This window comes from Theobroma umbraticum, unplaced genomic scaffold (assembly GCF_002168275.2).
Source record: "Theobroma umbraticum cultivar Fairchild unplaced genomic scaffold, ASM216827v3 scaffold_4.1, whole genome shotgun sequence".
Classification (NCBI taxonomy): Eukaryota; Viridiplantae; Streptophyta; class Magnoliopsida; order Malvales; family Malvaceae; genus Theobroma; species Theobroma umbraticum.
Window position 1 is genome coordinate 1130216 of NW_018397258.1, and position 23155 is coordinate 1153370.

A 23155-nucleotide genomic window follows, 5' to 3' on the forward strand; every position below is an offset into this window, starting at 1 on the left:
CCATGGCGTGGAGTTGATGACACGAGCCATGGATTTTGCTCTCTTGGTTTTGGTAGATGATTTTGCTTTATCACCCCATTCCCGCTTCTGTTCATCGGTGCCGTCACGATGGGTCTTGCTTTGACGAGAGGAGAAGCACCTATGTTTCCGTTTTCAGTTACAAGATTAGTCATTAAGAACCAAAACAAAAATGGAGGAATAGAAAAGGAAATGTCAAAAGGACATCTACCTGAGAACAGAACGAAGCTGAGAATGGTGTAAGAAGGGTTGCTTGCAAGGACGATGGTGAGAACGAAGACCGAGCGTCATTCCCATGAACATAAAAATACTACAACGAATTATTTTATTTCATTAGTCAAAACTGGTTGGTTTCTATTCCTCTTGTATCAAAGTCATTAAACCAAGAGAGGAACATCTTCTGTTTTTAATAGAGAATAAGCAACAGGGTATGCGCGACAGTCTGATTTTAAACTAGGCAATGAACCAAAGTTGCCCAGGTGTGCAAGGGGCCTTAGGCAAGCCGGAAGCGGTCAAGTATGGAACCACTATCTACTTTGATAGGTCGATGCCTCGACGGCTCCCTTTTCTAGCAGTCGTGCTGAAATAGATTCTTCAGTTGAATATTTGCAAAGAGAAGCACCCCGCATGGTTCTCATGGCTATTGATGATGCCAGGCCTCACTGCCTAGGCTGATGATTGTCTGAACTAGTCCCGACATTGACCACAAAATTCATGAGCTCTTGAAATTAGTACAAATACATTTTCTTTACAAGGAAAACAAAAAAATTTCTGTACATTACCATAACTGAGATGCAAAGATAGCAACATTATGCATCTTAGACTAAACGACTCCGGACATATCCATACGTCCCAGCCAATGCATCTGCTTACAACATTTAGAGTAATTCATTATACAAACACAGTTCATCTCCCTACTGTCATGGAAGAGATAAGCATAAGACAGCTTGTAATATGGAAGAGACACAACTATAGAGGGTAAAGGACATAAACCCCAAAACTCCTTCAGCATCAAGATCATCGACGGTAATAATACCTGCAAAATGTAAATGAAGTTAATTCACCATATGTTTGCGAATAGAAAGAGAGAAATAGGGAGAGATTGAGGGAGAGGCATACACAAAAATCTTTACACCATAAATAGAAGCATATTTTCGCAGAAGGCGTTCCACAGTGTACCACTGCGATCGATCTGATCCATCCTGATAACCAATACGCGGCATGTGTATTGAAGCTGTTAAAAGAAAAAAACCAGGGGAGAAAATATTAGATGGCTCCAAATGGTTGAAGCAAGCAAAACTTGGGTTCTCCATAGCAGCAAATGATAATTGAAATAATGCTTCATCCTATAATGTATGGGATTGGTTCTAGACATTTTTGTTAATGAGATAAGCTGCATATGCATGAAAGAAAAAAATTAACCAAGTTGATTGCATCCTATAGGTAGTTTACATGATGCAAGTGTCTAGCATTTAAAACCGAAAATGGAACAAACAACAACTATTAATTTAGAAAGGGTCACATCATTCAATATTAAACGACATCTATTATATCTCCAACATTTCAGAGATATATATTAATGACGATAGAGGGTGATGCATGATACATAACGCTTAAATGTCTTTACCTGAATTTTCAGCTGCTGAGAACGATACCTTTGACAAGCAACATTCCAAATCAGGAATAGAGATGTCACTACGGGGAACTTTACGTCTTGGATTGTAAGATTGTACAACAGCCAAGGCTACCCACCATGGAGTATTATTTCCCTTGCAATCCTCTGCATGGCAGAAAAGGGAGTAAGAGTAAGAAAACTAGAAACATGTGCCAAAACAAAAAGGTGAATTCTCCAAGATATTTAGCAGACCATTGATTTTTATAAGATGGAGATCACCAAGATGAAGGTCTTGAAATTCAGAAGCTCGTTCATAAGCATCAGGAATGCTAGCAGAAAGCTTTGCCAGAGCATCAAACATTCCACCATGACCCCAGTTTCCAGAATTATCAATACAACTGTCAAATGAATAATAAAATCAAAGATAAATAAGAATAAGAAGCACAAGTTCAACTTTTTAATAAACCCAGTGCAAATAAGGGGCCCATTAGTTCAGGTACTAAAATGAACATAATACAAAGAACATACTTTCAAGCCATTAATGGTATGTCAAAATACAGGGTGCAGAATCATTTCAAATATTAAGGCAAAAAACTGAATTTCAAATGTTATGTAAAGTATTGCGAATGATATGTATCCAAAAGAAAAGCTATTGCAGATGATTTATTCTGTATTTAATGTTCACAAATGCTTCAACAAAAAAATTCACAAATGAAAGTCAACCATCACATTAACTTGGCCATATTCGCAACCACTGCTGCAGAAAGGGCTCAATCTAAGACTAGAGAAAAGTCAAATGCAATGTCAATAACAGTAACTTAACTTTACAATCGCTATATTTCTAAGCAACAGAGACAATTTGTTTAATCATGGAGGAAATTACCACCATTATTAGTCCTTTAATGAGTATAATAATAAGAAAGCTAAGATGGATGAGTACAAGAAACTAACCTGAATATGACAGCAGGCCCAGATGGACAAACTTTTGATGGATCAGTACAATCTCCATAAACAAAAAGAACTGAACCTGAATCTGACATCATATCTCCATCCACCGGCAAAGGATCTTGGACAGACAATGAATGGTATCCATGAGCTTCCCATCTGGTCTTCTTCTTCTCCTCTGCCTTTTTCTTTGCAGCCTCAACTTTCAGATGCCTGTCCTCAGGAAAATTCCTTCTACTTTCCAACTCCATGATTTGATAATCACCTGACTGTGAGGCTGCCTTAAATTTTTCAACCCAAGAGATATATGAAGCCTCATCAAGACCAGGATCCACACCGAAAGAAGAACTCCCTTTCATGATAACATCATGGCCATCCATCAAATCCCCCACATTAATCTCAAATTTGCCTAATGTTTGTCTATGACGCACTGCAATTACTTTCTCAGCCATAGCACTAAGCTCTGATGTCTTTAACTCATCTACTTTTTCATTATCGATCTCAGTAGGATCAAACATATGTAACCCAAATACGATAGATCGCAAATCACCCATTTCAGCTCCTGCCATTTCTTTCCCCTCCTGGTCCATCACATGATCCCCTACAACATTATGACTAAGCTGCAGCTTCCTCTCTGCTCTCCTCATAATTACCTGCATTGATGCATCCAAATCCCAGGAGTAAGTATAATGGCCTTTAATTTTAATTGGTATATATATAAGATCTCACCTCTTCCACACTATGTTCTGTAACAAGGTTAATGGACAACACGTGATTCATTTGCCCTATTCGATGTGCTCGCTGCAGAGCCTGCTTGTCCACCTGAGGATTCCAATCTTGCTCATAGAATATAACCTGCTCTATCAAAAGAAATTAGCTGAAAATCAAGAACGTACGAAAATAATATTCAGAAAATAGTGACCACATTAGGGATGTGCTTTAGAACAATTTTAAGAGGATGGTAGATCCATTTGCTCATCAATACATAGTTCCTTAATTTAAACACTAGTTTATACAATCAAATATCTAATTACAGTTGCACCCAACTAGAGTACTGCAAAGAAAAAAATGGATTCTGAAATGCATGGACAAAAGTATCCTAGCTCAAAATGTCAGCAACAATCCCACACATGAAAAGTGGAGAAAGTAGTCATCCATGAACTGGGATTGACAAAACTTACAGTATCAGCAGCTACAAGATTCAAGCCAACACCCCCAGCTCTTGTAGAGATCACGAAAATAAAAGCACCATTACGGTCAGATTCTGAATTCAAACTCCCTTCAGCTGATCGTTTGCTAAAACTTCTTATCGCAGCAAAGCGCTCTTCAGCTCGAATCGATCCATCAAGCCGCTCATAGGAATATTTTCGTAACTCCAGAAAATCCTAGATTGCAATTTAGATATACTATTATAATTGGAAAAATACACAATCATAAGCAAACACACAGAAGCAATTATCAAATGCTTTGTGTTAGGGAAGACTAACCTGTAAAATGTCAAGTGTATGGGTCATCTGAGCAAAGAGAAGGACACGATGCCCAGAATCATATAGCTTCTTAAGTAGTTGATCCAAAACCATAAGCTTACCACTGCCCTGATCAGATTAAGAGAGTGATAGGTGCATCTTAAAAATTAGATGTTTACTCTTTCCCCCACAGTGATAGGAGGGATGGTGAAGGCAAAAGATGCAAAGTTTTTCAGACATTCTATTGTTACATTTTTTGTTCTTCTACAGGTATTATAGTCTTGACAGACCATTAAACTTGATTTGAACTCATGATTAGAAAACCTTTATTCTGACAAAGCAATATGCAACAACATGATACCTGAACCAGGTGTTCACCCTCTTCATATGGCTCAGGCTCAATGCCAGAAAAGATGTAAGGGTGGCTACACGCTTTTCTTAGCTGAATTACCTGCACAATAAGTGTTCAAATAACATTTCAAAGACAAAAAGAGATGAAAAAGGGGGCAAAATGAAACACGAAGCATGCAGGTTGCAACATAACTTATGATGAGCAACAATAAGTAAGACATGTAAGTATCAAATTAATTAACTACTTTAAAAGTTTAAAAGACACGAGTGCTCAGTAAGAAGGAATGCCTTAAGAAATTTGTGCCCTAAAACGGGCTATTTTTATTCCACAAGATAGAACAACTTAGAACTATAGTTTGTGCACCATCTCAAGAATTGCATGGATCAGAAGCAGCCTTACAGATAAGTGCTGTTATGTAAGAAAAAGCACTATTTAGACGAATATACAATCAGAGTAGAATTGGTGTTGCTTGAGAAAAAGCACTATTTAGGTTAACAATTAGAGTAAAACCAGTGTTAAATGAAAAAAAAAAAAGCACTATCTAGAAGAGTAAACACTCCAAATAGATCTTACAATACATTAACCTCAAATCATCATGTAATAAAGTTTGCTGGATCTATCAACCAGTGGCTACCACCTTCCAAGACATAGGTAGGCAGATTTTGCCAGTAGTGGAATAAATATCGGTCCCTCATAAGACTTCAATAATCCCAAAGGAAGAATAGCAGATTGACAACTCCAATATAATCTTCTGATATGAGAAAATGAGGTGACTATATAATGTTCAAGAAGTGCAGATTTGGCAGCCTCGGGATTTATTAATACTAATCATACCACAATATCTACAGGTTCACTTTGTTCCTCTTCCCCCAACCAGAGGCAAGTGATAAATGTAAAAGCTTAGAAGTAAGCATCAAAGCTGAAAAGTTAGGAATCTAACATACAATATTTTGTAATGACTGATGACTAGACGATCCAGAAGATAAAGCAAGAAGTTTTGGAAGCTCCTTTCTTAGTATTGAAGTATACACCTTCTTTTGCAAGCTAACCAGCGGAGCCATCCTATCAAGAAAAAGCACATTAGCATCAGTGACTTAAAACAGGTAAGTTTTTCAATGAGTCAGCAAAGAAAGAACTTACACAGTAATCTCAGTAAGAGGCGGGAGTACTAGATTTCCACATTCAATAAGTTTGGATTTTGTCCGTCGGAGCATAAAGGCTTGCAATATATACTTTAAACTCTTAAATTGTTCGTTGGTCTTAGATGGTGTTCCATCTATTCAAGAAACCCAGAGAAAGGTGTAAGACATAAGCCGTGAAGCCCCTTACAAAGTCACTATGTCCATTCAAAAGCCAACAAGAAGGTGAGGAGGCAGCCATAGGAATTATGAAATTTGCAACTCTTCAAAAGTTGTAAATGCTAGATTCCAAGAAACAAGCAGATACGGAAGAAATACTAATCCATGACAAAGCCAGAGATTAAAACCAGCTGAGAAAAGCAAGAATGGTTAAATGCTAGATCCAATATAGACACCATGCTCTTCAAGGACAAAACATAGACTCAGAAAAAATCCAAACTTATATAACCTAAGTAGGCAAAAATGTAAATAACCTGATGAAGAATCTCCAGCTTCTTTGAATGAAGAAAGAAACTGGTTTAGTGTGCCAAACACTGGGGGCATACAAAAATGCATCAAAGCCCAGAGTTCAGTGAGATTGTTCTGTATAGGTGTACCAGTCATCAACAACCGTCTTGGCATAAGAAAGCGATCAACAAGGACATTATACAGAACCTGTTATGGTTTACAAATCAGAATGTCTTATTTCACCAACGTAGATCAAACTTACATAGAAATTAATACATAAACCATAATATCGTAAATGAAGTGATTCATAGAAGAAAATGAAAGATAAATCAAGATATCTTAACCATACACTGGAAGGATTTTTAAGCCTTTGAGCTTCATCAATTATAGCATAATGCCAGGGTATTTGAGAAAGAAAATCTTGATCCATCAATGCTATGTCATATGTTGTCAAGAGCACGTCAAAGGGTAAGGACAGAACCTGCAAATACAACGGAAAATTCCTCAAGTATGTGGCTAAAGAGAAAACTAATGTTTCAATACACTCAGAACCAGAATAAAACAATAAGTTCGCCAGATTTTAAACAGAATAGTAATTCTGATCTTCTAAATCACACAGCAAGAAACTCACATTGGATGATAACGACTTCTCTTGTACATGCTCATATATAGTCTTGCGTATACTTCGCCGGAGTTCTTTCTCACCGACATACCTAAGAACTTCTAATTTAGGAGTGAATTTAACTATCTCTGACACCCAACCATCTGTCACACTTAAAGGACAAAGCACCACTGCAAAATGATTTAATCATTCAACAACAATGAGAAATCAGGGATAAATGGTAACACAAAAAACCCCAAAATTCTCAAGATTAAACAAAAAGGTTTAACTCACAAAATGGCCCAGGTGACTTCTGGTGGACCTTCAAATAGCTCAGGAAAGAAATAGCTTGAAGAGTCTTCCCTAGTCCCATCTGTTCATAATTTTCAAATTATGGTAATTAAAAAATTATTTAGCGGGAAGATGACCGTTGAATTTGTAAACTTTGATTCAATGTTGAAAAGAAGACATACCTCATCCCCTGCAATATAAATTCAAGAAATACAAATTAAAAATTAGAATCCAAATATTTCAACGAAAATACTAAAGATAATAACAAATAAAGAAAAACAACTATAAAGACAAATAAAAGAAAAAGGACCTACCAAGAACAACGTTGACGCCGAGAACATATCTCCGAATAAGCCAAGAAACTCCGTCGACTTGGTGAGGTTTCAGCGTCGCCGTGACTCCAAATTCTGCACAATCCACCGCCGTGTCTCCAGCGCGTGAATCGTACGCAAGAACGATTTTCGCTGCGGCTTTAAGCCTCTGTTCGTAATTCATCTACCCCTTTTGGTATCGGTATATTTTTTATGAGGTTTTGAGTAAGAGAAATGGCGGTGGATTTTGAAAAGTGAAAGCGTGGGAGGAAAGCTGAAAGCTAAAAGTCTCAACGGCCAAAGAGGAGGGGAAAGCACTGCAATGACCAAAACAGGCTTCCTCATGGGTTCTCAAACGACGCCGTCTAGGTATGCGAGATGCTCCAACGATCTATCGGTGCCGATCCACGTGGCTGTCATCTGGTTCGCTGGGTCGTGGGGTGGAAGTTTTGTTCAGCACCCTAAAAGGCCGGCCCAAATATAACCCAATCAACCAGAGAAAAAAGGGCAAACTGCAAACGACGTCGCTTCATACCTCAATAAATAATTTATGCGAATTTTTTCTGCATTTGTACGTAATGAAGGAATTTTGACATGTTTAGTAGTATCATTTTAAATCAAGGTTAGACGAATCAAAACTTGACGTGATGTAGAAAACAAGTCAAAATTATATAAAAAAACTGAGATATAAAATGCAAAATCGATTAACAATAATCGTTAAGGGAAGTTAAATCAATTTTTAGTTGATATTTATCTAGGCATATATTTGAAAGAAATATATGCATAAAGATCTTTGAGAAACAAAGCTCCCCAATGAAACTTCCTACCACGTATGAGAACCCCATTGCTTCTCCTTCCTAAGTTGTAAGGACTATATCATAGTTTGGTTATCCACGTTTGAGAAGTGGCTAAAGATGTTAGCAGTAATCGTCAGGTAAAAGAAGCACTGGTGAACCACAGGAAAGAGCGCGTAACTTCTCGTGCCCTGCTTTCGTAAGTAATGCAGAGCAGAGCAGAGCATCAGGCGATGGACAAAGATAGTTGACAGCCTTCAATCAACAAAAAACCAGTGATGGAATCGGGTCAACAGAAGCTAGAGTGTACGTCTCATAGTGAAAGTTCAAATTTGGAATGTGAGATCAGCAGATTCCTCAATAGACAGCCGAAGTAGGAAATGCGGACATCTGGCCCACTGTCCTCTGTTTTCTTTTGTTTTTGTCATTTTTCGTTGCAGGATCAGACCTACAACCCATCATGGTATCAACCTCCTAATCATTATTCCATTTTAGTGCCCAAATTTTTATATTCCGAATGCAGCACCTTCTTCAAAGTACCTCCGCCCTTTCCTTCACTCTTACACGTAAGCAAACTACCATTTTCCCAAGTGGAACACTTTCAATGGCTGTCTAAATTTCCCAAACGCTTTTGTTCATGTAGCGGCATGACAGTATAGCTCACAGTTATAGCCACGGAAATCGTAGCTAATTGCAGCATGGTGCAGAAACCAAGAGAACGTAATGGATGAGTAGTTTGTTCATAGCATTAAGCATGAATTAAGATATTATAAGCGATTTATGACATCATTTTGTAGTAATTTTTTCCCTTAAAGAGTGTAATAAATACTTTATAATTGAATATTATTTATATATTAAATAAAATTAAATTATTAAATTTTCTTACACCTTGTTAGGTCTCCATGGTGGAGCAATTTGACCAATTGGGCTTCTGTAGGGTAATGGCCTTACAATCAAACTACATGACAAAGGTAAAATCGATAAATAATTATATAAAGCAGTGAATATCTATTGCCATAATGCCATGATAGCTTTTTTACCTTTATTTTATGTACCCTTGCCTTAACATTAGAAAACAAACGGAAATAAAAGAAGACATATTTTGTCTGCCATTTTCATGGTGCAAAAAATTCTTCATGTCCTCCATGATAGATCCGATGCATATACCCCACCATGCAACCAAATGACTGGCAAATCTGTAATTAATGAAAAAAAGCCTAAGAAATTAGACAATGCCATCCAACCAACATTCTTGTTCTTATAGCATAACCTGATAGCCATGCTATAGGGTCCTTCTGCATCTTTGGAGAACTCCACAAATTAAAGAAAACTCCTTCACTCCCAAAAATACTTGCAAAAAATGCAAGCCAAACCCTTTTACATCATTCCACCAGGATTCCATTCGCCAGGGAAACATCCTCAGCTGCATCAACCATCGTTACCAACGAAGCTGCCACGGGCCATATCCATTTCCAACCCTCCTGCAGATAATCATGTTCCAGGCCCTTTGACACTAGACAGGGATGATTCTGTGGCTGCCTTTTGGGACTATCAATTTTTATTCGTGTCACAACGCTCGGAGACGGCTGAGCCGATCACGCTCCGAGTTGTGGACGGTGCAATCCCCACGGACTTCCCTTCCGGTACATATTACCTAGCCGGTCCAGGGCTATTCACCGATGATCATGGCTCGACAGTGCACCCTTTAGACGGTCATGGTTACCTCAGGGCCTTTAGCATCGATGGTGCAGCTAGAGAAGTCAAGTTCATGGCTAGGTACGTAAAGACCGAAGCTCAAGCAGAGGAGCACGATTCCGTCACTGACACCTGGCAGTTTACGCACCGTGGCCCGTTTTCCGTGTTAAAGGGGGGCAAGAAACTAGGCAACGTTAAGGTGATGAAAAATGTAGCTAATACCAGTGTGTTGAGGTGGGGTGGAAGGTTACTGTGCTTATGGGAAGGTGGAGATCCTTACGAGATTGAATCAGGGACGTTGGATACCATCGGGAGTTTTGATGTGATAAACGGCCATGATTTGTTGCCGGAGGCTGAGAAGAAGGGTACCGACGGTGATTTATTGGACGCAGCCGCCCGGCTGTTGAAGCCGATCCTATACGGTAAGTTTGTCCAATTTGCATTGTTGTTAAGGGAATCCATGTCAGCATTGAAGATGACTTATTTTCTTTCTTTTTCACATCCATTTGTTTATTATATATCCCAATTTGAAATTAACTTTGGTAATTTAATGCAGTTAAATGTTGTTTTACCCTAAATATGCTCGACAGGTGTGTTCAAGATGCCTCCCAAAAGACTCTTGTCTCATTATAAACTTGATGCTCAAAGGAACCGACTTCTTACAGCCTCATGCAACGCAGAGGACATGCTACTGCCTCGCAGCAACTTTACATTTTATGGTTTGTTGTGTATATATACGTGTGTGTGTGTATATATATAAAATTATTTGTACATAAGACATAGTACATAAAATTGATCACGGATGTCAGGATTTCTGTTTGTTTATTTCATGTTTGTAGAGTTCGACTCAGAATTCAAGTTGTTGCAGAAACAAGAATTCAACATCCCTGATCATTTGATGATCCATGATTGGGCCTTTACTGATACTCATTACATACTGTTCGGCAACCGCGTCAAGCTCGATGTTATTGGTAATCACTGATCAACTGCCAAACAGATTGAGAATTCTGTAAACAGAATGGAAAATGAAGCATTTTCGTTATATTTAACTGCAGGATCGATGACAGCAGTATCTGGGTTATCGCCAATGATATCGGCATTGTCAGTGAACCCCAGCAAGTCCACGTCTCCCATTTACTTGCTCCCTCGCTTTCCTGGTAAATCTGCTGGACAGCGAGATTGGAGAGTGCCAGTGGAAGCTCCCTCCCGGAAGTGGCTATTGCATGTTGGCAATGCCTTTGAGGTCAAGGATGTGGATGGTAACTCGGAGATTCAAATCCAAGCATGTGCTTGTTCTTACCAATGGTTCAATTTCCAAAAATTATTTGGTAAGTTCATGTTTTCCAGCGGTTTTTGTGCTTCTGCCTCGTGTGGCAAGTATGTTGAAGTCTAACTTTGAAGCATGGGGACAGGATATAATTGGCAAAGTGGTAAACTAGATCCCTCGATTATGAATGTAAAACAAGGTGAAAATGAGTTGTTACCCCACCTTGTTCAGGTATCTATAAACCTGGATGCTGATGGAAACTGCCAAAACTGTTGCGTGGAGAATCTGAACCAATGGAACAAGCCATCTGATTTTCCAGTCATCAATCCAGACTTTTCTGGCAACAAGAATGAATACATTTATGCATCAACTTCTTCAGGGTCTAGGCAGACATTGCCCCATTTTCCGTTTGACATGGTGTTGAAGCTAAATTTGACAACAAAATCAGCCTTTACATGGTCTGCAGGGGCTCGTAGATTTATTGGTGAGCCTATTTTTGTCCCCAAAGGAACCGAAGAAGATGAAGGGTACATTCTTGTAGTCGAAGTAAGCAACCGATACCTGTTAAAATTTACCTTTCGCTTAGTTTTTCTGCTTCTTTTCTGACATGATTTATGTTGTTTTACAGTATGCAGTTTCAATACAGAGATGTTATCTTGTCATCTTGGATCCTAAGAGGATTGGTGAAACTGATGCCCTTGTCGCAAGGCTAGAAGTCCCCGAGCACTTGAACTTCCCTCTCGGCTTTCATGGTTTTTGGGCCAATAGCACCTGAACTTGCCCAAGCACCAATTGAAAATCTTTGTATTAAAACACCATATCATTAATTTTAATTCAATAATAGATGCACGAATGTCTCATATCCAACTCAAAGAGTTCAACTCAAATCTCTTTATTTAAATAAAAAAATATTAAAAGGTTTGAAAATTTTGTAATTTGCATCTAAATTAATGAGTTACATATTTAATTATTAAACAACTATCATCTTTAATATATCAAAATTCTATCCCATATAAAGAGGCGCTATTTATCTTTGTAAGAAAATAATTTTATATTTTTAAATTAAAAATAGATTATGTATTGATTTAACCATAAAAAATAAAGTTGAAATTCGAGATCGTGAATTAAATATTTTTTTTAGAAATTTTCTCTCGAATTAATGATGCATCAAGTAGTATTTTTTAAATTTTATGAGTTTTTACGATTTTTGAATGTAATAAAATTAGATCATTTTTATTTAATGATATCATTGGTGTATGTTTACCAAAATTCATTAATTAATAAAAATTTGTACATGACTAAATGAAGCCAAACATTTGTGGGGAAATAATAAATGAACCAAAATTAATTTATCACGTGCGAAGCACGTGATGAGACTGGGCGGGCGAAGCAGCCCGAACCGTTTGTGCCTATCCCGCTTCAATCAGAAACACTGCCAAAATTTCCAAAACCCTCCATCGTCTGAAAAACCCCAACGCGAGCAATTCTAAACAGAGTGAGAGGGAGAGGGTTGGAGAAAGGAGGAACAGATAGGGGAAAATGTCGGGTTTCTTGTTCCCTTCCTCATCCTCTACTCAATCTTCATCATCATCATCGTCATCTCCGTTCTCATTAGGATCCTCCCCATCTCCATTCGGGTTATCCACTTCTGCATCCGCAACCGCTTTTGGTTCTTCGCTTTTCAACTCAAACCCTAGCTCCTTCTCCCCCTCCTCCACCGCCATTACCACCACCCCTGCATTCTCGTCAAATCCTGCCTCCGGCTTGAGCCCATTCGCCGGGTTCGGACAACCCAGCTCGTCCTCTTCTTCCGCCTTCTCGGCTCCCGCATTCTCTTTCGCGGTTGGTTCGGGTTCCGCCGCATCCCCCTTTTCCTCACCTTCTTCTTCCGCAACCTCCGGTTTGTTCGGAGCAGGTTCTTCCGCATCAACTTCACCTTTGCCTTTGGGCGCACCTTCTTCCGCAGCACCTTCTGCTTCGCCGCTGTTTGGCTCGGCTTCTTCCGCTGCAGGTTCGGGTTCATCCTTGTTTGGGACATCGATTTCTAGTACGAGTTCGCCTTCATTTGGGTTCGCCACAGCTTCATCTACGGCCAGTTCTGCTCTGTCCACTTTTGGAGCATCTTCATCCGCAGCAAGTTCAACAGGTTCATCTTTATTCGGGGCAACTTCATTCGCAGCGAGTACAACAGGTTCATCTTTATTCGGGCCATCTTCACCCACAGCTGGTACAACAGGTTCGTCTTTATTCGTGGCATCTTCATCGGCTTCTACTACTCCTTTGTTTGGCTCCACAGCAAGTTCAGGTCCATCCCTCTTTGGGGCATCTGCATCAGCAGTAAGTTCAGCTTCATCCCCGTTTGGAGCCAGCGGTGGTTCCTCTCTATTTTTATCTTCACCAGCGCCAACTGCAGCTCCTACTACTAGCTCTTTTGGCTCTTCATCATCGTCTTCAGCTTCTACTACTACTGCAGCCACAGCTCCATCCTTTTCAAGCTTGCTATCATCAAGCTCTGCTTCAAATTCAACCACCGCTTCACCATTCTTGACTTCTACTGGGTTCTCTTTCTCGAATAGTTCGGTATTTTCTAAGAGCATTGCAAGTACAACATCAACACCAACCTCTACGACAGCTCCTTCGTTAACAGCTGCTGCTTCTTCATCAAGCTTGTCAGGCTTCTCTTTTGCTCCACCTTCTTCTTCAGCCTCTCAACCTACCTTTGGATATGGCAATGCAGCTGCCATGTCTAAACCCACTTCTTTGTCTTTTGGAACGTCATCGGCACCATTGTTTTCTACAGTTACCACCACTACTAGTGCTCATTCTCCAGCAGCTAGTATTGCTGCTGCTTCTGCTTCTTCTTCTTCTTCTGCTGCTGCTTCAACACCGGCATTCCCTGCATTTAACTTGAGTTCATCTTCTGCTACTACGGCTCCTTCATCAGCTGTGCCTGCAAGTTCAGCTGCTTCATCAGCTGCTGTGAGTTCTTTTTCTGGATTTGGTGTGACAAATGCAGCTGCTACGTCAGGGAGTACCAGTTCTTTCACTGGTTTTTCATTATCGACAAAACCATCTGCTCCTGCTTCATCCTCACAAGCGCAATCCACTACTGCTGCTCCTGTATTCAGTGAGTTGTTTACTTATGTACTTCAATATTTGGGGTTTCTTTATTTCCTCAATGCTTATTGTCTTTCTTTTTTTTGTACTGTTATGTTGCCTTTTAATAATTCTTACATTCTTAATCTGAATTTCTTTTATCCCGTAATCAGTCATTTCATAGAATGCTAAGGTGCCTAGATCAAGTACCAGTGATTATATGTTGAAGCATCAAATGTGTATTTTTTCTGTAGGTCTCCCTGCTTCCAGTTCTGCTGCTTCAATAACTTCAACTTCCAGCACTACGACTGCCCAAACATCATCAACCCTTGTTGTAGCTTCAAGTAGTGGGTATGTTTTGGTTTCTTGTTGGTGGCTTTATGTTTTAGCCTTTGCTGTTATTCAAAACCATATCCCAGTTTCTGTCAATATTAAATTCCAACGCTTTTATTGCTTAAAGTATTAGCTTTCGGTACTTTGTCTTTGAAACTTTATCTAGAGAAATAGCTTTTGGGAGGTTAAATCTGTCTTTTCTTTCTGCCCCGGCTTTCTCATATGTCCTTTGACATTACTTAATGTTTGGTTTTGCTTGTATCAAATTGTTCAATGAAAATTAAAAGTGAAGTCATTGGAAATGAATGTCTAGCGCCTAAGCCAGTGGCACTATAGATAGGGCTGAAACTGTATCATAACATTCCGTACAACTTGCCTTGGGTGGGCTTGTGATGAGACATGAATGTAGCATGTAGAATTGTGGGGAGTGCTAACTATAACTGGTCTCATTTTTGGGGGTTCTAAAATCTTTAAATATTTTATCGAGCCTTTTGATATTTTGAACCGTAGGAACTATTCCTCTGCTATTCTCTTTAGTTTTTACTAGGATGGCATCCTTTTTCTTATTACTTGTTTTGTATGTTTCTTTAATTTCAGTGATATATTTTCTCCAATTTTCTTTAAACTATCTTCAGCAAAAATGTCAGTGAAAGTTATTGTTGAATTTATGCAAGGCTTCTGGTGTAACTTCTGTATGACGCCTCCCTTTTTTTTTTATATATTTTTTTTATAGGACTAGTTTAAGTGCCACAGCTGCAGTATCTGCTGCACCAAAATTACCATCTGAGATAACAGGAAAGACAGTGGAGGAGGTAATTCCCTTTTTATTTTATTTTATTAATTTTTCTTCATGATGTAAAATCCTTCTCTTTCATGTGTCTTCCTAAGTGTTCCCGTTAACTATTTCATGCTACATGAGCAATTACGCTAAAGGGTAAGTTATATTTGTGTTATGACATTGTTTTTGGTCCCAAATAAGTTTTTATATTCATTAAAACAAATCACAGAGATAAAGGCTAAATAATATTCACAAGATATTTGAAGTATAAAGAAGCCAAAAATATGAAGTGGGAATGTGGAATATGTATCTCAAGCATATGCAAAGCAAACAAGTATGACGATTCTGCCTCTTTCAAACCTTACCATCTTTATACTAGAGCTTTTCTCAAATTTCACTTTTTAGAAGGAAGAAAAAGCAGTAGTTATTTTTAGTGGATCCAAGATGCCTGCTGCAGTGTTGCCGTTTCTATTTCTTAGCTTCCCCATCTTCATTCTAATTTTGGTTGTCATTGAGCTAATAAGCTTTTCTACTTTTGGGCTAAAGATCATCAAGGAATGGAATGCTGAACTTCAAGAACGCACTGGAAAATTTCGAAAGCAGGCCAGTGCAATAGCTGAGTGGGACAGGCGAATATTGCAGAATCGTGATGTTCTTCTTAGGCTTGAGGTATTATATTGTCTTGTGAGATAGCATTCTTGTTAGTGTCATTTGTAAGCCTTGTTGACAAAGCATTTGTATGTTGATGTGACAAGGTTCTTATATTCTCCTCATATTTACTGAAATTTAGCAACGTAATTTGTTGGTGTATATCTCTCTTCTCCTAATTCTAAACATCAATTCAGATTGAAGTGGCAAAAGTGGTTGAGGCCCAAGCTAGCTTGGAGCGACAACTGGAGTTAATTGAGACTCACCAGCAAGAGGTATTTTAAAAGTGTTTTTGCTAGTATACATTTTGCTAACTTTTTATCATAGCATAGTTTAGGATTAGACGACCTAATGACTGTTGTTAATGCTGATTCGCTGGAGGAAATCTCTGCATAGCTATGAAAATTTATATTGCTTCAGCTCAGCATGAAGTTGTTTTTTTTTTTTTGGTTAGTTATGCTGTTCTTGTTCTAATGGGTTTTTTATTTTTCATTATTATTGATGATTTTACCATCTTGATTGTTGCTTCCTTATCTTATGGAGCTACTTTTAGGTTCTCACTGGTAAGCCATCTTATCAAATATTGTAATTGTTAATATTGGTTGATGCTTGTTGCGAAGTTTAAGTCTTTAACAATCAATTTCGTGTATTTTTTTTTTCTGTTGTTCAATATGTTTGAATATTTACTGAATAAGGGCATGAAATATATATTCAACGCAGAACTGTTAGCTTTAATTGGTCATATTTTCTAGTAGATTGGCTTGTATGGTGGATAACTATTCTAGAAAGAAACACATTTACATTCTTCTATTGGTGGTGAATCAAATTGTTGCAAGATTGCCTTCTGCCATGATTGTCTGCTCATTCCAGGTGCTACTTGAGAGCACAGTTCTCCTTTTCTAGTGAAAGTCTCCCCAATATTCAGATGCAGAAATATAAGGTTTTCTCCTGTCAAACATAGAAACTATTTTGTTTCCAGTATGACACTATAGTTTGTACTTTGTAGTGTTTAAGTTTTGTGAAGATCATATGAACACTCGTAGTATGAATTCTTAAAGTGCCCTGTATAATGATTGTGTAAGCTATTGCTTGCCTCCTAATCACTATCTTTTGACTGTATATTCATGATTATGTGTTTATAATCCGATAAAACCATTACTATTTAAAAAAAATATATGTTTGATGAATATTTAATGCATCTCCTCCTTAGGTTGATAAAGCTTTGCTAAGTATGGAAGAAGAAGCAGAACGTATTTATAAGGATGAGCGTGGATTGCTTCTTGATGATGAAGCTGCATCAACACGAGATGCAATGTGAGAACTAGCTTGTTTTAACTTTAGTCTAGTTTGACATCTCATCCCAAGCTTGGTCTTTTTGTGCGCAAGTGAGCTTTGCTTAAAATATATTCATTGGACGAACCTTATCTTGGCTAAACTGGAGCTGGATGAGACTGTGCTCGTCACCTCTGTTCATATTGATTGATTGCAAGTGTAAGAGTATATTTTTTATTTGCTTTTCAGGTATGAGCAGGCAGAAATTGTGGAGAGGGAATTGGAGCAGATGACAGAACGGATTAAATCTATTATTGAGACTGTAAACTCTAGTCAGGTAACTGCTCTCTGTCTTATGATCGGACTTGCTCTAATTAGCCTTTACAACGTAAGCAGAAATTAAAATTGCCTTCTACTTTGCTTAGGGTGGGGAACTTGAGGCACTTGATGGAATGACTCCTTTAGATGTGGTTGTCAGAATCTTGAATAATCAACTGACTTCTTTAATGTGGATTGATGAGAAGGTTAGTAATCTTTTGCCTGCCTTTATTTGTCTCCTTAATTGTATAAAATAATTGTTAGATTTGTATTCTTTGAGATTGAAAAATCTATGTAATATTAATTAGTGACATTTTGGGTGCTAAGTTGGAAATTAGTTGGTCTGTTTACACTTCTTAGGAGATGTTTTTGGTTCCCTATTTACCTGCTTCAAATACGTATATAATGAACAGCATCTTGTGACAGTCCCAAAAGTTATTTGGCAGCTAGAAGTTAAGTTAATTATTGTGTAGTCAACATTCTCTTATCTTCCTGGACTTTATAAGAGTTATATTTCTGTACCAGGAACTCTGACTTATCTGAACCATTTATTTCAGGCTGAGGAATTCTCTTCGCGTATTCAAAAGCTTGCCACACAGGGTTCTGCTGCAGATCGAGAATTAATGGCTCCGAAATTTTGGATGTCATGATCCTGGAATTTGTACACTTAAATTGAAGGTTGTCCCAAAGTTAGCATGTAGTAAATGCAGAGCAAAGGCTAAATACACATTTGTTAATGTTTCAACAAAATACATTTAATGTTTGATTTATTCCCCTTTCTTAGGTTTGGTGCTCTGACAACATTTTTCAGGTGATGTAATTGGTGGTGATTATAGCCATTAAAGTTAGTACAAGATTTTGCAAGCTGATGGCTTCACCTAATAGTTGTTACCTTTCTTAGGAGGATTGAGTTTCAAGGTTCGCCTTCCCTTACACCTCCCAGATGTATAAAAAAAATTAGGACCTTCGTTTTTCCAGGCTATTAGGGTTAATGCCCGTGGGTGGATATGATTATGGAAATTTTGAACGATCTCTTATAAGATGAGTGAAGAGAGTAATCCAACTGCAACTGAAAAGGCTCTGTGCATCAGATATTGGTTTGGCTAATGAGATGAAAAGCATGAAGCGAAATTGTTCAAGGTCGTGGTGGTAAAGATAATTACATGGAATGAAGAAAATGTTTGGATCACAGAGTAAACCAATCATGTTTGTTGCGTCTTTGATCACACCCTTTGAACCCGAGCTACGATCACGATCAACAGTACGACAATGGAGAGAAGCAGCGATGATCTAATTGTTTCGTCCAACTGGTCTCTGGTTTCTTCATCAGGTTTTTCACTCCCACGAGTTTGGAAAACCTCATTCAGAAGAGACTGGAATTTCATTACGAGTTCTGTGATTTTTGCTTTTGTCATGTCCAAAATCCACTGTAAAATGACTTTGCCGAGGTCTGCTCCACCGGTTGAATTCCATGCCCTTCCATTTTCAACTGCAAGGACAGAAGACTCAGACTGCAAATTCAAACAAAATGCACTCATGATTGACATTGTTTTATAGAAAAGAAATACAAGAATGTCCTTCTGTAGTAACTTCATGCTGGAGCCTGGCCTGCAGGATCTTCTTAGGTAGACAAAAAGGTGCTCTTTTTCTTTCTGAGAGGAGTTCTCTAACTATTCCCTGTTCTATTTAATTCATTCCATTGCATTGCTCCATTTTTATTTCTTGGAAGCTGCTATGTCAGCTGCAGGATTCCGCCTCATATTTTGGTCATTACTACATTTCCAGACTTCATGGCAGATAAAAGGAACAAGAATCTATCTTCAAAATTAAAAAAGGCTAAGCACATATTTAGCCATAGGAATTAGGCTAAGATGATGGCTATCAGAAACAGACCTGCAGGGTGGGGCAACTCACAAAGCTTCCGAACTAACTCATTCTTGCTAATAGCATCCCAAAGAGCTTTATCAGATGATAGGGCAACGACCAGCCTCTACATGCACATTCCACTCACATAAGAGAATTTAGAAAATGTAGCGAAAAGTACAAGTCACAAGAATTTCGAAGCAGAACTAGCAATTCAGGAACTAGTAACCACCCATCAAAATATCTGAAAAAGTTAATTCAAGGCGTGAACCTTAACAGATGGCTCTTTCAGGAGCAAGCTGAAGGTATCGTAGGCTCTTCCAAGCCCTTGAGATTGCCATCGTCTTGAGTCACAACTGTCCAAAAGAGCCTGCAGCCATTTCAACTGTGGTGTAGATGAAGAAACACCATGAATGAAACTGGTCGAGAAAGCAAAATTATTAGAAACGCTCGTCGAAATAAGTATAAATTCTCAAGAAGGTCAGAAACCACTCACTTCTGGAGGGCAGCTACAGCATCTTCAACTTCTGGCTTGGACGGAACAGGCCCCAAAACAAAATTATTGAAGGACCCGGTTACTGTTTTATTCTCTTTTCCACCTCCAGCCTCTAGCCTTCTACAAATTTCACCATGGCAGGAGGAGGAAGAAGAAGCAGTAGAAGAAGGTCCAAGTGGAGCAATATGATTGGATGGAACTGGAAGGCTAAGACTGTTTGAAGAAGACGAAGATACGGAAGGAACACTAGAGGAGGAAGAATTGAATCGAATCATTGGAAGCTCAATGTTCATGGTTCCTCCTCCCATGGTTCTGCTCCTTTTAGTTATTCAGTAATCTAAGCTTTGCTCTTGCAATTGCTGTTGCAAGGCATAGGATAGGTCTTAGGGCACTCATCTAGTAAGTTCGAAGATTTTAGCTTTTCCTTTTTTCCTGGGCCAATAGAACTTTGTACAATTACGCTTGGTTGAGATATTATTCTTGTAGATATTATTCTAAGTTCCATTTCTTTCCCTTAGAGAAAAAAACAAAACAAATGTTACTATCAACAAATAAGTTATATAAGCAAATTAATTACATTTAATTTAAGCAATAAATTCCAATCATATAGACTGAAATTGGGTGGTTTTTGGATGACTGGGTGTGTACCATTTCTTTTGTATAACATACAAAGTAAGTTAAAGCTTGAAATTTCCATCTAAACCCTTCACACTGTGTATTGCAACTTGGGAGGGTTGTGGTGTGAGGTTTTGTTTCTAAAGTTAGCCTTGTCCTTCTCCGTAGGAAAGGCGATGGAAAATTATTGAAGAAAAAGAAACTATAAAAAGGAAAAAGAAAAAGGGGAATTGACTGATTCTTATAAAAGGTACAAGAAGAAAACATCCCCAGATTCGGAGCAGCATTTTCCACTCATATGATCATATCCAGCGATACAACAAAATGGTTTCATAACCTTTCCCTGTCTCTCTCTTGCATTGGTAAAACACATGCAGACAGTGGCTGATATGATTCGGTGTTTTTGTTTTTGTAATGTTGTGATCACAGATGGAGGACAGCAGTGCGCCTTCAAGTTACGTAAGGCTTACAAAGGAAAAAGAACCTCTGGAAGATATCACGCCTGGAGAACTCAATCAACCCGTTCAAGTTCCTCAGGTTTTTCCATTGTTTAATGATCATTTCTCTTTTCCTCACACGCTTTCGATCTGCATTCTCTTACTATCTGTTTCTATTGCAAGTATATTGCATTTAAATTAGTTCTTGAATTGAAGCAGAGAATTCTTTCTTTATACATTGCATGGTGTTGGTTCTTTTGTGGGCTTATTTCATTTTTTGTCGGATCTGGGTCCGATGTTGATGCATTGAACAGATTAAATTCTTTGTTAGTTTGCTATTTGAAGTGGTATGGCATGGTTTACGAGATACTTGTCCTTATAATATCTCTATTTGAAGTGGTATGGCATTGGATTTCTCTTGCTTTGTTGTTCAAAAATGAAAACTGTGTTTTCCTTCTTGGTTTGCTTCTGATTTTCTCTACCATTTTGATTTATAGTTGATAGTTCGTACTTGTCCTGAATGTGGGCAACCTCTACCTCAAAGCTATGAGCCACCTGCTGATGAAGACTGGACAACAGGAATTTGCGGCTGTCTTGAAGATACTGATAGCTGTAAGAGTCCAATCCAGTTTTTAACTGAATATACAGAACAAGCAGCATAATGCTGAAAAGAGTTTTACTGATAATCATACTACTATATATGGAGCATTGCGCAAGGCTCATTTACATCAAGGATAAGTATAGATAATTTCTTGTCTATTCTGAGGATTTCACATTATTGTCATTGTTGTTCATTTTTAGATCATTACATAATGTTTCAGGCTGGACTGGTCTCTTTTGTCCATGTTTGTTGTTTGGGCAAAACGTTGAAACCTTGAGAGAAGATATTACAAGGAAAGATGCGTGCTTCTGTCATGCTTTATGTGTAGAGGGAGGAATGTTGGTTGCAGGAGCAACTCTACTCGTCCATGGTATTGACCCTAAAACATCATTTCTCATATGTGAGACCCTGGTTTTCGCTTGGTGGTTGTGTGGCATCTACAATGGCTTGTTTCGACAATCACTGCAGAAAAAATATCATCTCAAGGTATGTTCATTCTTGTGAATATAAGCACAGGTTGTCTGAGGTATTTGCCCTGGATTTACAAACCTAGAGACATTTGTAGTTATGTACCCTTTAGCAAACTATGAGCAATGCTATCAGTTTCATAAAGATGTGAACCGCAATGAATGAATATCAGCTATGCATCTTTGGAAAGGTAGAATGCCCTTGCATGTTGTTCTGTTGCTACCCTTTATGTTTCTCTTTCCCAACATTTATTCCCTGGTTTTTGAGGAAACACCAGGGAAGCTGTTCATCCTAGCATCAAAAATTGTGGCAGTTGTTGGCTGACTGCTAGCTCTATGCTGTTGTTTAATTTTGCAGAACTCACCCTGTGATCCCTGCATGGTTCACTGCTGCTTGCATTGGTGTGCCTTGTGTCAAGAGCATAGAGAGATGAAGAACCATCTATCTGACAACGCTGAAACCCAAATGACCGTTGTAAAGCCTCCTCCTGTTCAAGAGATGAACTCTGATGATCAGAAACAGGAGCCTGCATCATCATCTACATCTGCAGCATCTTCTGGAAATGGTGAACACACAAATTTGGAGACACAGCCCGTATAGAATTTCCTGATCACCATCAAAACATATACTACTATCTTTTTTTTTTTTTTTTCCTTTTTCCTGTTTATTTTGCAAGTCTAAGCCAAGCAACTGATTGAAAGGAGGATCAGGAGGGCTGATTGCTAACATACAAGAACAATAGTTTTTTTTATCTTTTTGTAAGCATTGAATTCATTGATTAAACACATTGAATTTAGAAAAAAAAATTGAAACTGGTAACTCATATATCTCATTGTTATCATGTTTATACATATATAGAGACCATAGACTGTAAATTAACAAGGGTAAAAGGAAAAAAGTGTGTTTCTTGGATGAACAGAAATGGTGAAAAATTGCTAGGAAATTAACATAGTAAACTTTCAAAATTTATACTTATAAAATTAAATGTTTAAAAAATTTTCAAAATAAATATTTTCAAAATAACAAATAAATTTATTTATTCACGAGATTAATGTATAAAATTTATACACCGATAATATATCAAATATAAATCTGAATTTTTATTTTCTATTTTTTAATGGCCTAGCCAAATAAGTCACTCATATAAACAGATTTTGGATCATTCGCCATGGGCTCATGGCAAATGCACAAATGTCAAGTGGGTCTAGACTCCAGAGGTAAGATCCAAATTACCTGACCCATTAGAGAAAACGAATCCGAATTCTTCCCGACCCTAACCCGCTCCATTT

The 23155-nt window shown here is 38.2% G+C and overlaps 5 protein-coding genes across 6 annotated transcripts; 3 read left to right on the plus strand and 2 right to left on the minus strand.

Moving 5' to 3' along the window:
- Window positions 1-11: 11 nt before the first annotated feature.
- On the minus strand, window positions 12-7507 carry ASG3 (SNF2 domain-containing protein / helicase domain-containing protein). Its single transcript, XM_021425351.2, has 18 exons — window positions 7189-7507; window positions 7057-7064; window positions 6878-6956; window positions 6614-6774; window positions 6332-6463; window positions 6009-6189; window positions 5537-5672; window positions 5341-5458; window positions 4406-4495; window positions 4066-4173; window positions 3760-3963; window positions 3308-3433; window positions 2585-3231; window positions 1886-2031; window positions 1646-1798; window positions 1138-1252; window positions 230-1054; window positions 12-139 (listed from the first exon to the last, which is right to left on the minus strand). Exons 1-17 carry the CDS (start codon window positions 7367-7369, stop codon window positions 1036-1038), a joined length of 2604 nt encoding a protein of 867 aa, XP_021281026.1. The 5' UTR covers window positions 7370-7507; the 3' UTR covers window positions 12-139; window positions 230-1035.
- A 1832-nt stretch (window positions 7508-9339) lies between these two features.
- CCD7 (carotenoid cleavage dioxygenase 7) lies at window positions 9340-11716 on the plus strand. The gene is made up of 6 exons (XM_021424023.1): window positions 9340-10096; window positions 10265-10393; window positions 10514-10645; window positions 10730-11002; window positions 11087-11487; window positions 11570-11716. Exons 1-6 carry the CDS (start codon window positions 9340-9342, stop codon window positions 11714-11716), a joined length of 1839 nt encoding a protein of 612 aa, XP_021279698.1.
- A 678-nt stretch (window positions 11717-12394) lies between these two features.
- On the plus strand, window positions 12395-18273 carry EMB2766 (structural constituent of nuclear pore). Of its 2 annotated transcripts, XM_021425591.2 has the most exons (9): window positions 12395-14068; window positions 14292-14388; window positions 15104-15182; window positions 15695-15817; window positions 15994-16071; window positions 17007-17110; window positions 17318-17405; window positions 17494-17592; window positions 17944-18273. In XM_021425591.2, exons 1-9 carry the CDS (start codon window positions 12481-12483, stop codon window positions 18034-18036), a joined length of 2349 nt encoding a protein of 782 aa, XP_021281266.1. In that variant the 5' UTR covers window positions 12395-12480; the 3' UTR covers window positions 18037-18273. The 2 variants fall into 2 exon arrangements, 1 of the variants encoding a protein (XP_021281266.1); XR_002445005.2 differs by lacking the exons at window positions 17494-17592; window positions 17944-18273 and adding an exon at window positions 16667-16736 and having other exon boundaries at window positions 17318-17367.
- A 175-nt stretch (window positions 18274-18448) lies between these two features.
- On the minus strand, window positions 18449-20194 carry LOC110414416 (uncharacterized). Its single transcript, XM_021425597.2, has 4 exons — window positions 19746-20194; window positions 19521-19668; window positions 19280-19376; window positions 18449-18875 (listed from the first exon to the last, which is right to left on the minus strand). The coding sequence occupies exons 1-4, from the start codon at window positions 20051-20053 to the stop codon at window positions 18610-18612; spliced, it is 819 nt and encodes a 272-aa protein (XP_021281272.1). The 5' UTR covers window positions 20054-20194; the 3' UTR covers window positions 18449-18609.
- Window positions 20195-20649: 455 nt separating this feature from the next.
- LOC110414417 (PLAC8 family protein) lies at window positions 20650-22542 on the plus strand. Its single transcript, XM_021425598.1, has 5 exons — window positions 20650-20687; window positions 20790-20897; window positions 21295-21409; window positions 21619-21884; window positions 22224-22542. The coding sequence occupies exons 1-5, from the start codon at window positions 20685-20687 to the stop codon at window positions 22464-22466; spliced, it is 735 nt and encodes a 244-aa protein (XP_021281273.1). The 5' UTR covers window positions 20650-20684; the 3' UTR covers window positions 22467-22542.
- The last annotated feature ends 613 nt before the right edge of the window (window positions 22543-23155 follow it).

Coding starts and splice junctions, on each gene's coding strand:
- ASG3 (XM_021425351.2), bottom strand. CDS start 7,369: ATGAATTACGAACAGAGGCTTAAAGCCGCAGCGAAAATCGTTCTTGCG. Junction 4,496..5,340: donor ATCAGTCATTACAAAATATT/GTATGTTAGATT, acceptor CTTATTGTGCAG/GTAATTCAGCTAAGAAAAGC. Junction 3,434..3,759: donor ATCTTGTAGCTGCTGATACT/GTAAGTTTTGTC, acceptor TTGATAGAGCAG/GTTATATTCTATGAGCAAGA.
- CCD7 (XM_021424023.1), top strand. CDS start 9,340: ATGCAAGCCAAACCCTTTTACATCATTCCACCAGGATTCCATTCGCCA. Junction 10,097..10,264: donor GTTGAAGCCGATCCTATACG/GTAAGTTTGTCC, acceptor TATGCTCGACAG/GTGTGTTCAAGATGCCTCCC. Junction 11,003..11,086: donor CAATTTCCAAAAATTATTTG/GTAAGTTCATGT, acceptor GCATGGGGACAG/GATATAATTGGCAAAGTGGT.
- EMB2766 (XM_021425591.2), top strand. CDS start 12,481: ATGTCGGGTTTCTTGTTCCCTTCCTCATCCTCTACTCAATCTTCATCA. Junction 17,406..17,493: donor AGACTGTAAACTCTAGTCAG/GTAACTGCTCTC, acceptor TACTTTGCTTAG/GGTGGGGAACTTGAGGCACT. Junction 17,593..17,943: donor TAATGTGGATTGATGAGAAG/GTTAGTAATCTT, acceptor CATTTATTTCAG/GCTGAGGAATTCTCTTCGCG.
- LOC110414416 (XM_021425597.2), bottom strand. CDS start 20,053: ATGGGAGGAGGAACCATGAACATTGAGCTTCCAATGATTCGATTCAAT. Junction 19,669..19,745: donor GCTGTAGCTGCCCTCCAGAA/GTGAGTGGTTTC, acceptor TTTCTCGACCAG/TTTCATTCATGGTGTTTCTT. Junction 18,876..19,279: donor TGAGTTGCCCCACCCTGCAG/GTCTGTTTCTGA, acceptor CTGTCCTTGCAG/TTGAAAATGGAAGGGCATGG.
- LOC110414417 (XM_021425598.1), top strand. Junction 21,410..21,618: donor TCTTGAAGATACTGATAGCT/GTAAGAGTCCAA, acceptor ATAATGTTTCAG/GCTGGACTGGTCTCTTTTGT. Junction 21,885..22,223: donor AGAAAAAATATCATCTCAAG/GTATGTTCATTC, acceptor TTAATTTTGCAG/AACTCACCCTGTGATCCCTG.